The sequence below is a fragment of the Sapajus apella genome, unplaced genomic scaffold, assembly GCF_009761245.1.
Source record: "Sapajus apella isolate SASKATOON/1434 unplaced genomic scaffold, GSC_monkey_1.0 scaffold74, whole genome shotgun sequence".
In the NCBI taxonomy this organism is placed as follows: domain Eukaryota; kingdom Metazoa; phylum Chordata; class Mammalia; order Primates; family Cebidae; genus Sapajus; species Sapajus apella.
Window position 1 is genome coordinate 5,586,905 of NW_022437014.1, and position 15,953 is coordinate 5,602,857.

At 43.4% G+C, this 15,953-nt stretch overlaps 1 protein-coding gene across 1 annotated transcript in view; it reads right to left on the reverse strand.

The window, feature by feature from the left end:
• The window catches only part of ATG14 (autophagy related 14), a 38,280-nt gene that overhangs the window by 7,937 nt on the left and 14,390 nt on the right, over nt 1–15,953 (reverse strand). Inside the window, exons 4-9 of the mRNA XM_032251141.1 lie at nt 14,642–14,723; nt 9,963–10,200; nt 6,131–6,360; nt 4,805–4,922; nt 1,546–1,636; nt 1,382–1,467 (exon numbers count right to left, since the gene is read on the reverse strand). Coding sequence (XP_032107032.1) covers nt 1,382–1,467; nt 1,546–1,636; nt 4,805–4,922; nt 6,131–6,360; nt 9,963–10,200; nt 14,642–14,723 — 845 coding nt within the window. The remainder of the gene's footprint in view (nt 1–1,381; nt 1,468–1,545; nt 1,637–4,804; nt 4,923–6,130; nt 6,361–9,962; nt 10,201–14,641; nt 14,724–15,953) is intronic.

Sequence of the window (15,953 nt, forward strand, 5' to 3'; positions counted from 1 at the left end):
TTCTAATGTTCAGGTTTCCACAGTTCATGAACCAATGATTGGAATCAGGGGTGAGAGGCACGAACTCCCTGTAAAATGGCAAAACATTTTAAGTATATATGCAGTTTCCTGGAGAGTTCACAGCTTTTTACAAAGGAGTCTATATCCCGGAAATGTTAACTACCTGATGTGGGGACGGGGAGGAAGTGTAACACAGATGTTAACTGCTGCATGGGGGAAACCAGGCACACTGTCAGTGGAGGAGGCCTCCCCTAATTCACGCCTCGGGTTTCAGTAGATGGCTGATGTGGAAGGGAATCCCAAAAGAGCTTTCCCACCATTTGTCTTTGAGTACTCTTTCAAAAGTGTGAATACATAACCATGTCACATCTCTGCAGAAATGTGTGGACAGACTGGTAAGAGCAAGGAAAAAAAGTTAAGTGCCCAGCACAAGGGTGCCTGCATGGAACGAAGCTGAGCCTCATACTTCATGCTTTCACAGGCTGAGAGAAGAAAAAGATCTCACAGACCATTCCTGGTTGGTATTTTTTATTTAACTTTCTTTAAGCTAATTGATTTCAAACCAGTTCATCTCCTAAACCTCTATAACCCATTATCTCCAACAAATGGTGATCAGATTGACTCAGTGATAAGCAGAAAATTGTGTGGCTGGGCCTGATGGCTAATGCCTGTTATCCCAGCACTCTGAGAGGCCAAAGCGGGTGGATCGCCTGAGATCACGTGAGATTGAGCCTGGCCTGGCCAACATGGTGAAACCCCATCTCTACTAAAAATATAAAAATTAGCTGGGTGTGGTGGCACACGCTTGTAATCCCAGCTGCTTTTGAGGTTGAGACAGGAGAATCACTTGAACCCGGGAGGTGGAGGTTGCAGTGAGATGAGATTGCACCACTGCACTACAGCCTGGGCGACAAGAGTGAAATGCCATCTCAAAAAAAAAACTGTGAATTGTTACTATGGACAAGGAGTGAGCAGGGGCAAAAGAAAATGCCTCTGGACGGACATTTTCCAGGGGCATTTTCTTTTGCCCCTGCTCACTCCTCACGGACACTCAGTAGGGCCACAGAGTTCACTGCTTTTTATAAAGGGGTCTATGTCCAGGAAGGTCGTATACGCAGATTCAAAGATGTGACCTTTGGCCTTCTGTGGTTTCTTCTACTGCATTTTATAAAAATGATTGATATCAATTTTTTCTAAGACATGATTACAAAAAAAGGTTCAAATATAATTACCTTTGTTTCTTTCTGTATGGGACTGCACTATTTTTGTCTGGTTTGAGGAGTTTGGGAATAGGGAACAGGACTCCACTATGTCAACATACAACTCTTCTAACAGGAGTCACAAAAAACACTTAGAGAAAAGCAACATATATCCTTCTTACCTGCCTAGGTGTTCAGAGCTCGGACTGACCAGGTACATTAGATTCCTGAGGGTATGCAGTGGTTGTAATTGATCTAAATTTACATGCTAAAAAAATTAAAGAATTGGTTAATATTTTCAATTATTTAAGAAAGTAAAAATTAGTTCACAACGTATTTTTCATACCTGAGAAAAACAAAGATAAAGAATATTTGCATTCAGTTTCTTCACTGCTCGGGTAAATTTCTGCTTGCTTAGATTTTCGCCACAAAATTCACTGTAAAACAAACATACAATTTATAAAGCTGTATTTTTTTTTTTTTGAGGAAATTCTATGTTAAAATTTCTATTTACAGTACAATTAGGTGTAACACATACCCTGTGCCCTTTGCCGGCCTTAGTAAATTACACTTAACAAAGAGTTTTTCTGTTTCTTTTTTTTTTTTTAAGACAGAGTTTCGCTCTTGTTACCCAGGCTGGAGTGCAATGGCACGATCTCGGCTCACCGCAACCTCCGCCTCCTGGGTTCAGGCAATTCTCCTGCCTCAGCCTCCTGAGTAGCTGGGACTACAGGCATGCACCACCATGCCCAGCTAATTTTTTGTATTTTTAGTAGAGATGGGGTTTCACCATGTTGACCAGGATGGTCTCGATATCTTGACCTTGTGATCCATCCGCCTCGGCCTCCCAAAGTGCTGGGATTACAGGCGTGAGCCACCGCGCCCAGCAACAAAGACTTTTTAACAGAACAATTATATTGCATTTACACAAATCACAAATGCACATCCCCTTCCACCAAGCAATTCCACTTCAGGAAATTTATTCTACACAAATATCTGAAACACTTAACAAATATCTGAAACACTAATGAAATGAAAAATAGACAAGATTATTTCTTGAAGTATCAACAGCAGACTGGTAAGATCTTGATACCTTTATAGAAAGGAAAACTATACAACTGTCATCTACTTTACACAGAATGACAGCCAAACGCTTACATGGCCCTATGAGGCCCATAAGATCTGCACCCCGTCTTCCTCTCTACCCTCGGTATTCCAGCCAGGACACTGCAATTGCCATTCTTTTTGCCTGCAGCCTCTTTCCTAAGGGGTCCACACAGCTCCCTCCCTCCCTCCCTCCCTCCGGTTCCGGGGGATTACGTACCTGCCCACTCAAACACAGCAAGCCCCTCTCTCACACATTCCCTTTCTCTTACCTTTTTTGTTTTTTATAGGCAGGGTCTCATTCTGTCACCCAGGCTGGCAGCAGTGGTGTGATCATAGCTCACTGCAGCCTGCACCCTCAATCTCTTGGGCTTAAGTGATCCTCCCACCTCAGCTCCCCATGTATCTGGGACTATAGTTCTGCGCTACCACACGCAGCTAATTTTTTTTTTTTTTTTTTAATTTTTAGTAGTGACGAGGTCTCACTATGTTGTCCAGGCTGGTCTCAAACTCCTGCGCTCGTGATCCTCCTGCCTCAGCTTCCCAAAGTGCTGGCATTACAGGCAGGCATGAGCCGCCCTCTCATCCTGTTTTAATGTGCTCCACAGCATTTACTGCCATTTGACGTGCTGTTGATTTGTTTACTATTTATGTTGGCTCGAGCCCTCCATGAAAATGTGAGCTCCAAGATGGTAGGGATTATTTTTTTGTCACCAGTGTGCCCTCCAGTTCCTACAACAGTGCTGGCACACAGTGGGAACTTCATTAACATTTGTTACTAACTAAAAACTTTAAAAGCAAAGTGTAAAACATTATAGTATAGCATACTACCATCTGTGTTTAAAGGGGGAAGATGGTGGCTGGGTACAGTGGCCCATGCCTGTAATCCCAGCACTGTGGGAGGCGGGAGGGGGCAGATTGCTTGAACCCAGGAGTTCGAGACAAGCCTGGGCAACATAAAGAAACCCTGTCTCATGCAAAAAATCCAAAAAAATTAGCCAGGTGTGGTGGCATGCGCCTGTAGTCCCAGCTACTTGGGAGGCTGAGGCAGGAGGATTGCTTGGGCCCGGGGAGGGGTGAAGGTGGCAATGAGCTGAGATCATGTCACTGCACTCCAGCCTGGGCGACAGAGTGAGACCCTGTCTCAAGAAAAAAGAAGAAAGAAAACTTCTAAATTTTCTTAAAAATTAAAAAGAAAGGCCGGGCGCGGTGGCTCAAGCCTGTAATCCCAGCACTTTGGGAGGCCGAGGCGGGTGGATCACGAGGTCAAGAGATCGAGACCATCTTGGTCAACATGGTGAAACCCCGTCTCTACTAAAAATACGAAAAAATTGCTGGGCATGGTGGGGCGTGCCTGTAATCCCAGCTACTCAGGAGGCTGAGGCAGGAGAATTGCCTGAACCCAGGAGGCGGAGGTTGCGGTGAGCCGAGATCGTGCCACTGCACTCCAGTCTGGGTAACATGAGTGAAACTCTGTCTCAACAAAAAAAAAAAAAAAAAAAAAAAATTAAAAAGAATAAGAATTTTTTAAAGTGGGACAAGATGATAATGTGTATGCTTTAAACGCAATGACACAGCTGGACGGTACTAGGATGGTTGTAGTGCAGACTGGGTAGACTGTGTATCTTTAAATTTTTTTGAATTTTATTTATTTATTTTTGAGACAGAGTCTCACTCTGTCACTCTGGCTTGAGTGCAGTGGCGGGATCTTGGCTCACTGCAACCTCAGGCTCCCAGGTTCAAGTGATTCTCCTGCCTCAGCCTCCAAGTAGCTGGGATTACAAGCACCCACCATCACGCCCAGCTAGTTTTTGTATAAATGTTCTGAATTTTAAACCACGTAAATTTTTTATTTAAAGCAACAACAACAAACAAACAAAAAGAATTCAGGGCAGGGCACGGTGGCTCACCTGTAATCCCAGCTCACCTGTAATCCCAAATTTACTTTGGGAGGCTGAGGCAGGCGGATCGCTTGAGGTCAGGAGTTCAAGAGCAGCCTGGCCAACATGGCAAAACCCCCTCACTCCTAAAAATACAAAAATTAGCCAGGCATGGTGGTGGGTGCCTGTAATCCCAGCTACATGGGAGGCTAAGGTGGAAGGATTGCTTGAACCTGTGAGGTGGAGGCTGCAGTGAGCAGAGATTGCACCCCTGTGCCCCAGCCTAGGTGACAGAGCAAGACTCGGTCTCAAAACACCACCACCACCACCAAAGAATTCAATGGTTACAATTTAACATGAGTATCTGCAGCAAACCCTTGAATATCCTGGTACTTCCCTTTATATTCTCTTTGGTCTTCTCAAAGACTTCATGTACAATTGTAAGATAATCAAACAAATTAGCACATAAAGCTTTTGAAGTTAATCTCAATATTTCAATCAGACCTTCTCAGTCTTGATAATACTTACATTCTTATTTTTGGTTTACTGGAATAAATGAGGACAAAATAGAAACTTGAAAGAGCTATGATAAAGGTGACAACATCGCCTTCAATTACTTGCCTGTTGCACAGCTTTTTGGGAAGATTTACATCAAGTATATGAGACAGAATGTTGACCAGCTGAGTTGCATAGCATAGCGCAGCACTGATGGTGTAGGCAGGGTTACTCTGCTCCATGTCTGCAGTATGAAAACAACCACCATGGACAAAACCTTCATTCCAACAACATTCTAATGATCCAAGAGTTGATCATAAAGACTTTATCATGATAGCACTGTTACGTTTTAGTCCTTACTCAACAGATACTCCATGACCAGACATAAACGGCCCATTGTTTGTATTTTGCTGAGCAATGCAACAGAGCAAATGGGCCTAAATAGGCCCAGCATAAATGAAATTAAAGTCTGACCTGTGTGAATCTGATAATGTAATATCAGAATAAATGCCCAACATGAATGTCACCTCCCCGGAAAGGCCTCTCCTGACAACCCTATGAAAGAGTCAGCCCTTCCTCTGTACCCCATCCTGCCCCAGGATGCTCCCCTAATTCCTTCCATGGCACTCACTCCATGTACAGCACCTTGATCATTTACTTGCTTCCTGCCTTTCTCCCCTGAGAAGGGGAAAAGGCCACATCTGTCTTGGTCACCTTTGTATGTCCAGCACCCAGCAATGTGCATGAGCTCACTAAATATTTAATGAGTGACTGCAAACAATCTTTCTCCACCAAAGAGAAACTGTAGGGTTTTAAAGGGTTTTCCATTGGGGGATTTCAATCTCCATTTAGGACTACTAAAACACATTACAAAGTTATACACTAAAAATACAGGTTTCAACAGGTTAAATATACTTCTTTAAATAATGTCTTCTTATATAAACCAAGCAATATTGACCCCCAAAAAGTGAGACATCTAAAAAATATTTTCAGTCCATCAAGTGATGAATGAATAAAACAAAATATGGCTTATTTATCCATACAATGGAATTCATTAAAAGGAATGAAATAATAATATATGCAAATCATGTGGACGAACCTTGAAAATATCATGCTAAGTGAAAGAAGTCTGACAAAAAAGGCCATAGATTTGATGATTCCATTGATATGAGTTGCCCAGAACAGGCAAATCAGGCAAAACAGACACAGCAAGCGGATTTGTAGTTGCCAGGCGCTGAGGGGAAGGGAGAGTGGGGGAATGTGACACTTTCATGCCATGGGGTTTCTGTCTGGGATGATCGAAATGTTTTGGAATGACATGGAGGTGATGGAAGCCCACGCTGGGAAGGGACTAAATGCCCCTGAATTGTTCGTTTGAAAGCTGTTCATTTTGTTACGTCAATTTTACCTAGAACTCTCTATCTAGATTTCAAAGGATATGCAGCTTCTCACCAGGCCCCTGGGTTGTTTTCTTCTCCTCCACCCAGCTGTAGTAGGCAGAGTAGTCCCCGTTGTTCGGGAGGCTAATCCAAGGCCCTGTAATGCTAATGCTGGTGTCTCCATTGTGATCATCGCAGACCCATCGTCCTGAGAGGTAAGTTGTCCTCCGAGCTTCAGCAAGCTTGCTCACAGTGCTGGAGGTCATGGCACTGTCACTCTCTGAAGACACATCTGCGGGATCTCTACAAGTCAGAAGACACATACAGATTTCAAGAGGGGATTTTCAAGGGCATGCAACATACTCACAACACAAGCTAGAACGTCAAAGAGCTGCATGTGAGCACAGGAATTCTACCTTAGTTTTTATTTTTTTATTTTTAGAGATGGGTGTCACTCTGTTACCCAACATGGAGTGCACTGACAGATGCAATCATGGCTCACAGAAACCTTGAACTCCTAAACTCCAGAGATCTTCCTGCCTCAGCCTCCTAAGTAGCTGGGATTACAGGCACCTACTACCAAACCTGGCTAACTTAAAACATTTTTTTGTAGAGATGAGGTCTCACTTTGTTGCCCAGGCTGGTCTTGAACTCCTGGCCTCAAGCAATACTCTGAAAGTGCTGAGATTATAATCATGAGCTACTGTGACAGGCCAAAGTGCAAATATTTCAGTCGTGAGCCATCATACCTGGCCAGGGATTTAACTGGAATATATGTAGGTAAGAACTTGCTATCGGAGATGAGGATCAAACCAGCTGTGGCACAGAAGCCCACACACTGTGAGGAAGATGGAACCAAGAGGTGGGGTCGAATGTAGCAGGTCCTCCAACTATTTGGTCTCAGCACCCCTTTACATGCTTAAAACACTTTGGAATCCCAAAGAACTTTTGTTTACATGGGTTAGATTACTGATACTTACTGTATTAGAAACTGAGGAAAAATTTAAATAATTCATTCAGACATATCAATAAACCTATTAAACCTGTTAAACATTTTTATGAAAAAAATCTTTTCAAAACAAAAAATTAGTAAAGAGTGACACTGTTTTACATTTTTTAAACTCTCTGTAATACTCAAGTCTTTCTGCCAAGTAAAAATAGCATCCCACAAAAACAGCAGCTAGTTCAGCTTGCAGCTCAAGCTCCAGTGCTTTTCCCTGCGCCAGCAATGGCCCTTCAGTACGCAGCACCGGGCCTTGTGCCTGCTCGCCGTGCCCTTCTATGCCACAGTCAGCCCTCCGTATTCACAGGCTCCACATTGGAAACCAATTGAGGACTGAAAGAAAAGAAACAACACGGCTAGGTGCCGTGGCTCATGTCTGTAATCCCAGCACTTTAGGACGTCAAGGCGGGTAGATCACTTGAGGTCAGGAATTTGAGACCAGCCTGGTCAACACAGTGAAACCCCATCTCTACTAAAAATACAAAAATTAGCTAGGTGTGGTGGTAGGTGCCTGCAATCCCAGCTACTTGGGAGGCTAAGGCGGGAGAGCTGCTTGAACCCAGGAGGCAGAGGCTGCACTGAGCCGAGATTGTGCCAGTACACTCCAGCCTGGGCGACAGAGCAAGACTCTGTCTCAAAATACAAACAAACAAAAAAAAAAACTAAGAATAACAAAAAATAACAAGCCCACCATGATGGCTCATGCCTGTAATTTCAGTGCTTTGTAAGGTCAAGGCAGGAGGATTGCTTAAGCCCAGGAATTCAAGGTTATAATGAGCTAAGATCACATCACTGCACTCCAGCCTGGGCAACAGAATGAGACTCCCCCACAAATCAAAAAACAAACCCACCATGAAAAGTCACAGCAGGTATAAATGCAGTGACGGGGAAGAACACAGCGAACTTGGGGAACAGAGATGTTCAGTGTGGCTGGTGTGTGGGACACACAAGGGAAGTGCCAGGAGATGGGACTGGAACAGCAGGCAGGAAGCAAGCGGACTGGGGAACGCCTTCCGTGCTGCTCAAAGTTTAGATTCTGTCCTCTTGGCCCGTGGTTCTTCCTATCTTTCCTTCTGCCACAACATACGTGTAAGATAACTGCTACCAGCTGTCACAGATAAGCCTGGCCAATTCTGAGCTGTACTGCTACCTCTCCCTCCTCCCACAAGAAGTTAAGAGAAACACAAACAAGAAATCTTACTATAAGGATAACTTTAAAACCATCAACTTCTTTTGAAAAAAACGAATGGCATATAATAATTTACACTAAACAAAAGATTAAAACAGCACAGAGGTAGAGTTCTTCTTCATGTTCTCTCTTTGTGTGTGTTTTCTTTTGGAAAAAATGTCAGCCTTACAGAAAAGCGTCAAGAACTTTAAAGTTTCCTTGTATACACTTCACTCAACTTCCCCAAAGTATCAATTCAGGAAAATATTCTACAATAATCACAACCAGAGAATCAGCACTGCTACAACACTGTTAACTAATTTACAGACCTTACTCCTCTCTCCAACTGTCCTACTAATCTCTCTTCTGGGGTACAGGATCCAAGATCACATACTGCACTCAGCTGTCAGTCTCCTAAAAACCTGATATTTGGCTCTATTTTGAATCTGCCTTTTTATGTTTCTATTTGCCAACTCTTACTAATGACAAATTACTTAGAGTCAGAGAGCAGGTTCTCAAGCTAGAAGAGGAATCAGTCTTTTTGGCTTTTAGGAAGCCAACTCTGGCAACAGACTAAAGGACAGACTGGAGAGAATAGTTATGAAACTAGCAACAGTCCACTGAGTGTCAAGTTTCCAGGGAAAGCTGCTGGAGAGTGGGAGCAGCCAGAGTGACAGGAAAATCCTCAACTAGAGCAGCCCGGCGGCTTGTGGGAATAAATGAAAGCCGGTGGTAGCTGTCAAACCTGCTGATCAGCAGTAGCATCAGAGAAGTTTAAAGATACAGAAGTATTACAAGTTGGACTGGCAGGTTGGAGGGGTACCCTCTAGAACCTTTATTTCTCAGATGAACAGCCAGATGGGGGAACCACTGTCCTGTTCATCCCACCAGAGGTTATCCATGCACTACTGCCTAAGATTAAAGTCACAGTATTTAGTGTTCAATAGCAGTTAACACAATAAATAGCAGTCACCAGGAAAAGGTTAAGTCAACATGTAGTGCCCACCATCTAAGAGACCCAAGCTCTAGATGTTTTCTTATGTATTTGCTCATGATTTCTCTGTGAAAGAGCATTTTTAAATCCCCATTTGTCAGACAAGGAAATCAAGACTTTGAGGTCCAAGAAGATGCTTCACAAAACACAACTAATAAATGGCCCAATATCACCCATCAGATAGTTTTTTTTTTTTTGGAGATAGAGTCTTGCTCTCTCGCTCAGGCTCAAGTGCAGTGGCATGATCTTCACTCACTGCAACCTCAGCCTCCTGGGTTCAAGCAATTCTCCTGCTGTACTGTAGCTGGGACTACAGGTGCGTGCACCACGCCTGGCTCATTTTTGTATTTTTAGTAGAGATGGGGTTTCATCATATTGGCTTGGCTGGTCTCAAACTACTGACCTCTCAGGTGATCTGCCCGCCTTGGCCTCCCTAAGTGCTGGGATTACAGGTGGGAGCCACCACACCTGGCCATCAGGTGGTTCTTAATTAGAAGTGTGAGTCAGCACCTCACCTCGAAGCTCTGGGATAGTACACAAGCCTGGGCCCCACCCCTCACCTGGCTGCCTCGCCAGCTTTGCGCAGTGTGCACTGTTTGTTGAAGCAGATAAGACTTATGTTCCATCACCGGGAAAACCAATGACCCTAGAATAAGGCCCAAGAAATAAGGTGCTAACATACTTCAAAAAGTATTTGGAACTTGATCTATTCCTGGAGTGAAAAGATTTGCTGAATGTACCTCACACTAGTCTTTACTTCCTCGATTGGGAAAATGACGGAAGTGAGCTCTAATATATGGGATCGTCGAAGATTTGCCAGACGCTCATAATGACTTCGTAAGTCAACGGTCTTTTTCTCTACCAGGTCACCAAGTCTGCGATTATGCCTCTGAATCTTCTCCTTTTTCTCCTGGTGCCGCTGTGCTCGACTGTAAAGCTTCTGATTCTTCTCCTTGGTTTTGAGAAGACCTTCAGAATCTAAAATAAATAAATCACACCCAACAATTATGTCTGCAAACAGTTCCTATGCACTGCAGAGCTCCACCCCACAAACATACATGTTTCCCCTTGCAATCTAAACTGAAAGCAAAACCTCAATAAAATCAACTCATGTTCACTAAGTGAAAATTTTGAGAGTTTAGTTCAAGCAGACATTACACATAAGGGAAAGAGAACCATGATTAAAATGACTCTGTTACCGCAAATCAACAGGAAGTTGGGTAACAAAAAATAAAATAAAATAAAATGACTCTGGATCTCCATGTGTACTCATCCTTAGTAAATGGAGTCACTCGATGACTGTCAAGTTTAAGTTTAGCACAGGAAGGACCTGATTTTCCTAAAGTGAGCACCAAAGAATAGTCATATTGGGCAGAAAAGAGATCTACTTCAAGTTTGAAAAACTTACTGGCTATCTGATTTCCTGAGAAACCTCTTAGGTGTGCCCTGGATTATAACCAGAGAACCCAGGGATAATCCCACAGCAAATGGTTATCCAGTAGCGAAGAGCAACAGAAACAGCCCAAGAGCTCTTCTTCAAAGTCACAGTGCAGTATGGCAGCAACCGGCAGGGTGGGTGGGAACATATCTGGTGAAGTATCCGGAACGCACATGCCCAGCATTTTAAGTGCTGCAGGGGAAACAAAGCCTGGCCACACAACCAGGAGAGGAGACACACACTTGCCCTGTCAGATTTGGGTCCTTTTTGTGGAGTTCCTTTGAGTTCTGGACCCTACACCTGCTAGCTACACCTGTTGGGCTATAGTGAAACTTCACTTGAATGACAGAAACAAGCTGTAAACTCTCAGACAGGTATCTAGGAGTTGCTCAGGCAACTTAAACCCAAGTTCAAAACCAAGTCCATTATTTTTCCAGGAAAATCTCCAGTTTCCCTACTTCAAGATTATTTTTGACTTGTCCACTGCCTAATCAATCCTTTGATGGTCAATTCCATTACCAGTCTAAGTCTTTCTATCTAGACCTTTCTTTTTATTCCTATTATCACAACCCTAGTTAATGCTCACCAAAAGTCTGCCTATCTCCAGCATGGCTCGACTCCAAGCCTTCATGCCCTTTTTCACTTGCTCAGTCTTTATAAATTGTAGTCAATGCTCAGTGGTTCTCTACTCCCCATCAATAGTCATCACTTCCTGACACTCATACTATCTATTTGCTCCTGTTTTCTAAATGTTCAAATTTTACTCGTTCAGGAAGGCCCCTCCATAAACACTCCCCAGACCTTTTGCTCCTCAGAACCCTATGGTAATGTGTTTGGATGCCTCTGATGGCACATAGCTCTTGCTTTCGTATATGAGGTCCCACAGAAGCCTTGCTGTCTCCTAATTAGGATATAAAAAGCACCTGATAAATGTCTGTGGATCAAAATCATCCTCCCACCCTCTTTCATGGAGCATCACTGAACTTAGGTATTTGGTTGCAGGCCTTAGATTTCTGACAGTTTTTCTGTTTGAAGACGGAGTTTCACTCCTGTTGCCCAGGCTGGAATGCAGTGGCACAATCTCAGCTCACTGCAACCTCCGCCTCCTGGGTTCAAGTGATTCTCCTGCCTCAGCCTCCCGAGTAGCTGGGATTACAGGCACATGCCACCACACCCAGCTAGTTTTTGTATTTTTAGTAGAAATGGGGTTTTGCCACATTGGCTGGGTTGGTCTCAGACTCCTGCCCTCTAAGTGATCCATCTGCCTTGGCCTCCCAAAGTGTTGGGATTACAGGCGTAAGTCACTGTGCCCGGCCGATTTCTTAGTTTTGAAACAAAAATCAGCCAGGTGTCGTGGTGGGTGCCTGTAATCCCAGCTACTTGAGAGGCTGAGGCAGGAGAATCGCTTCACCCCGGGAGACAAAGGTTCCAGTCAGCCGAGATGGCACCACTGCGCTCCAGCCTGGGTGACACTACATCTCAAACATCATCATCATCATCATCATCATCTCTTCGTCATCCCTGCTCAATGTGAATGTCCTAAAGGTTCAGTCTCTTGGTTCCACCACTTGCTAACTTATTCTCATAATCTTTACTGAGCTCTTTACAAGTGCTGAAATGAATCTACCCGGCCATGATCCTGAGTCATACAGTGGTGAGATTTTTGGGGAGGACTCTATTTCAAATTTATGATCATGACCACTCACAGGTGACAGGAAATCATCAGTCACCCCATCTGCACCCAGTGCAGACTCAGCACCCAGTCATCCTTCTCTCCCTGCCATCTCCCTCAAACATCAAGATGTTTGGTGCTGTATCTGTATCTTCTCTTGCTTCTTTGTAACTCTGACTATAGCACAGATCAACTCAACACTGCAACTGCATATAACCTAACTTCCCTATCTATGCCACATGATATATCTATATTATACCATATAATGTGCATCATGACCCCTTAAGTCAAAAGATTCTAGATAATTCATCAGTCTCTACAAGTAATTTAGAATTTGCACCCTTTTGTGAATACATGTCATAATTGACAACAACAAAAAGACTATTGGGTAGCAAGCTCTTAAGGATGAGTTCCAAGCATAGCTTCCGGAATCCATTAACACCTTTAAAAGTGTTTGCAAATTTTTAAAGTCTGGGCTAGAGGGTGGAAAGGAGACTGTATTTACATTCTACAGAGCAGCAGTTCCCAACCCTGGCAGGTCATCAGAACCACTTGGAGTAGTGCTATTCAAGTGTGGCTTCTAGATCTGGGCCCATCTGTAAACTGTTACCAGTTATGAAGAGAGGAGGACAGAGATACAGAATATGCACGTGGAAGCTTTTTTCTTCAACACGGCGATCTGACATTGCAATAACATGCAAGCATGTGATCATTTTCCTAAGTCCAGGATAGATCCCAGGGTTTTCTCTCTAGATTTTAGAAGGGTCACCAGGTGACTGATGATTAGCTGGGGATAAAAACCACTAGGGTCCACTCCTTCACTTCTATGTCTAATTCTTTGTGGTGGTGGTTTTTATTTTGGGGAGTCAGGAATGAGTTAAAAACAGCTAATCAGAGCTTTTAACCTGCTCATCAGAGAGACAGGCATGGTCAGTAAATTGAGCAATTTCAGGAGGTTCACAGACCTCCTGTGAAAAAACTCAGGTGGCAAAGCCCTGAACATCATGGGAAGATGGGGAGTGCGTGAACTAATGTTAAGGAATGGGTTCTTATGTTGCTACTGAACCAGAGCCTTTGGAGATCGCATGCAAGACTGGGTGGAAAGTGTGTTCTAGAGAGTTCTGTGCACTTTCCACTGGGCTGCCCTAATTCTCTAGCAATCCCATGAAACTCCACGTGAGCACTTTATTAGGACAAATGTTTTCAACAGAAGCTTTACACCATTACATGCCACTATAAAAGACTTGCTTCTGGAAGCAATGAGTAGACGAGAAAGGGATTCACGAGGTCTGACGGTGACTCATCCTAAACTTTAAACACTGATCTTCAGAAATTCATGGACTGTAGCTCACTGCTGGCGTTCATTTAATGTTACATAAACACACTCTTGAGTCTGAAATAAATCTCATTTTCAGTGTGAAAATAAAACATAAAAGCTTTTCTTGGAATTATTTCTAAACAGAACATGTCTCTAATCTTAATGTAACAGAAATGTATATGATGTTTTATTAGGGTTAGAGACAAAAGTACTCTTGGGGCAAATGGGAAATAGGTTAAGGATGTAGGATTTCTAAGAGAATTCATTTTGACAACGGCCTATGATAAAGTATAAAGTGTACAAATGTGATGTAAAATTGATACAGATTAAAATGTGGAGACTCACTAAGGGAAAAAATCCCAATATTCTGTGCTTTTGCCATGAGCCAATAATTATTACAACAGAGTACGAAGTTAGACTCTGAGCTTCCTGTTAGGCAAGGCAAATAGAAACATACCTTCCTTAACTTTTTTTTTTGAGGCAGAGTTTCGCTCTTGTTGCCCAGGCTGGAGTGCAATGGCGTGATCTTGGCTCACTGCAACCTCTGCCTCACGGGTTCAAGCGATTCTCCTGCCTCAGCCTCTCGAGTAGCTGGGATTACAAGCACCTGCCACCATACCTGGCTAATTTTTATATTTTTAGTAGAGACAGGGTTCGCCATGTTGGCCAGGTTGGTCTCGAACTCCTGACCTCAGGTGACCCACCTGCCTCGGTCTCCCAAAGTACTGGGATTACAGGCATTAGCCACCACGCCTGGCCAACTTCTTTAATTAAGGATCTGGTTATTTAAGGCCTCTGTAATTGTGTATTTGATTTTTAAAAATTCCTTACACAAACGTTTTACAAGGGAAGATGAAGGCAAGTAGTAAACTTCTCCAAGTTGCCACTGCCCCATCCCTTGCTTTCTTTCTCGGTCCCTCTAGTTTATTAATCCCACGAAATTCCACCTGGGCGCTTTCGAGGGCTGGAAGAAAGCGGGCGAATTACTTACTTTTCTTCATTTCTTCATTTCCTTTACATATTGTTTGTTTCAACTGTTCAATCCTCATCTTGCAGGACATTATTTTCCACCTCTGAAAAAAGCATGTAATAAATGTTACAAACGTTGGTCTCTTATGATTAATATGATTACCTATCTGGGATCACTACTTATTTTCAGGTATGTCAGAAAACCTAACGAAGAAAAGGGCACTATAAGTATGTTTGCTACAGTTTTGTAACTATGGAAGATTACGAAAAAGAGAACAATGTTTTTCTGGTTCAATGCAGAAAAAAGAGAAATTAAGGGAAATTATGAGAAAGAAATGCACATAGTTCTTTTGCATTTGTCAGTGAAAGAAAAAAGTTGCAGGACATTCTCTAAACCCTCTCTGTCTATACAGTTACTAGCCACATGTGGTTACTTAAAACTCAATTTACATCATACCAATTCAAAAAATTCACACCGCCCTCATGTCAAATGTTTGACATCACATGTGGCTTGTGGTTGCTGGGTTGGACAGCAAAGATACACAACACAGGCATCAACACAGAGTCCTACTGACGTACTGCTACAATCCTCTAATGCTGGTTACTGAGGAGACGGTTAACATAACCAAATCATCTCACCCAATAAGCAAATAGTGCTTACAAGTTAATAAAAATGGCAACAAAACAAACATTATTTTTTCAGTGCATAACTCAAGTAAGAGCTCCTGAAAAGCCTCAGAAAAGGATACAAAACATGAAACTACCTCTTTATATTACCAGGAGTTAGGTTCAGCATCCCCTAAAGCAGCAGTCCCTAACCTTTTTGGCACCAGGGACTGGTTTTGTGGAAGACAATTTTTCCACAGACAGGGTGGGGGATGGTTTACAGGGATGAAACTGTCCCACCTCCGATCATCAGGCATTATTTTCTCCTAAGGAGTGCACAACCCAGATCCCTTGCACGTGCAGTTCATAACAGAGCTCATGCACCTATGAGAATCTAACGCCACAGCTGATCTGACAGGAGGTGACGCTCAGGTGGTAATGCTCGCTCGCCCTACTCTCTCCTGCTGTGCAGCCCGGTTCCTAACAGGCCATAGACCAGTAGCCGTATGTGCTCCAGGGATGGGCACCCTTGCCCTGAAGTGAACAGAGGATCAGTAAAAATAGGATCTATGGGCCAGCTGCAGTGGTCACACCCGTAATCCCAGCACTTTGGGAGGCCGAGCAGGTGGATCACAAGGTCAGGAGTTTGAGACCATCCTGGCCAACATGGTGAAACCCCGTCTCTACTGAAAATACAAAATTTAGCTAAGCATGGTAGTACATGCTTA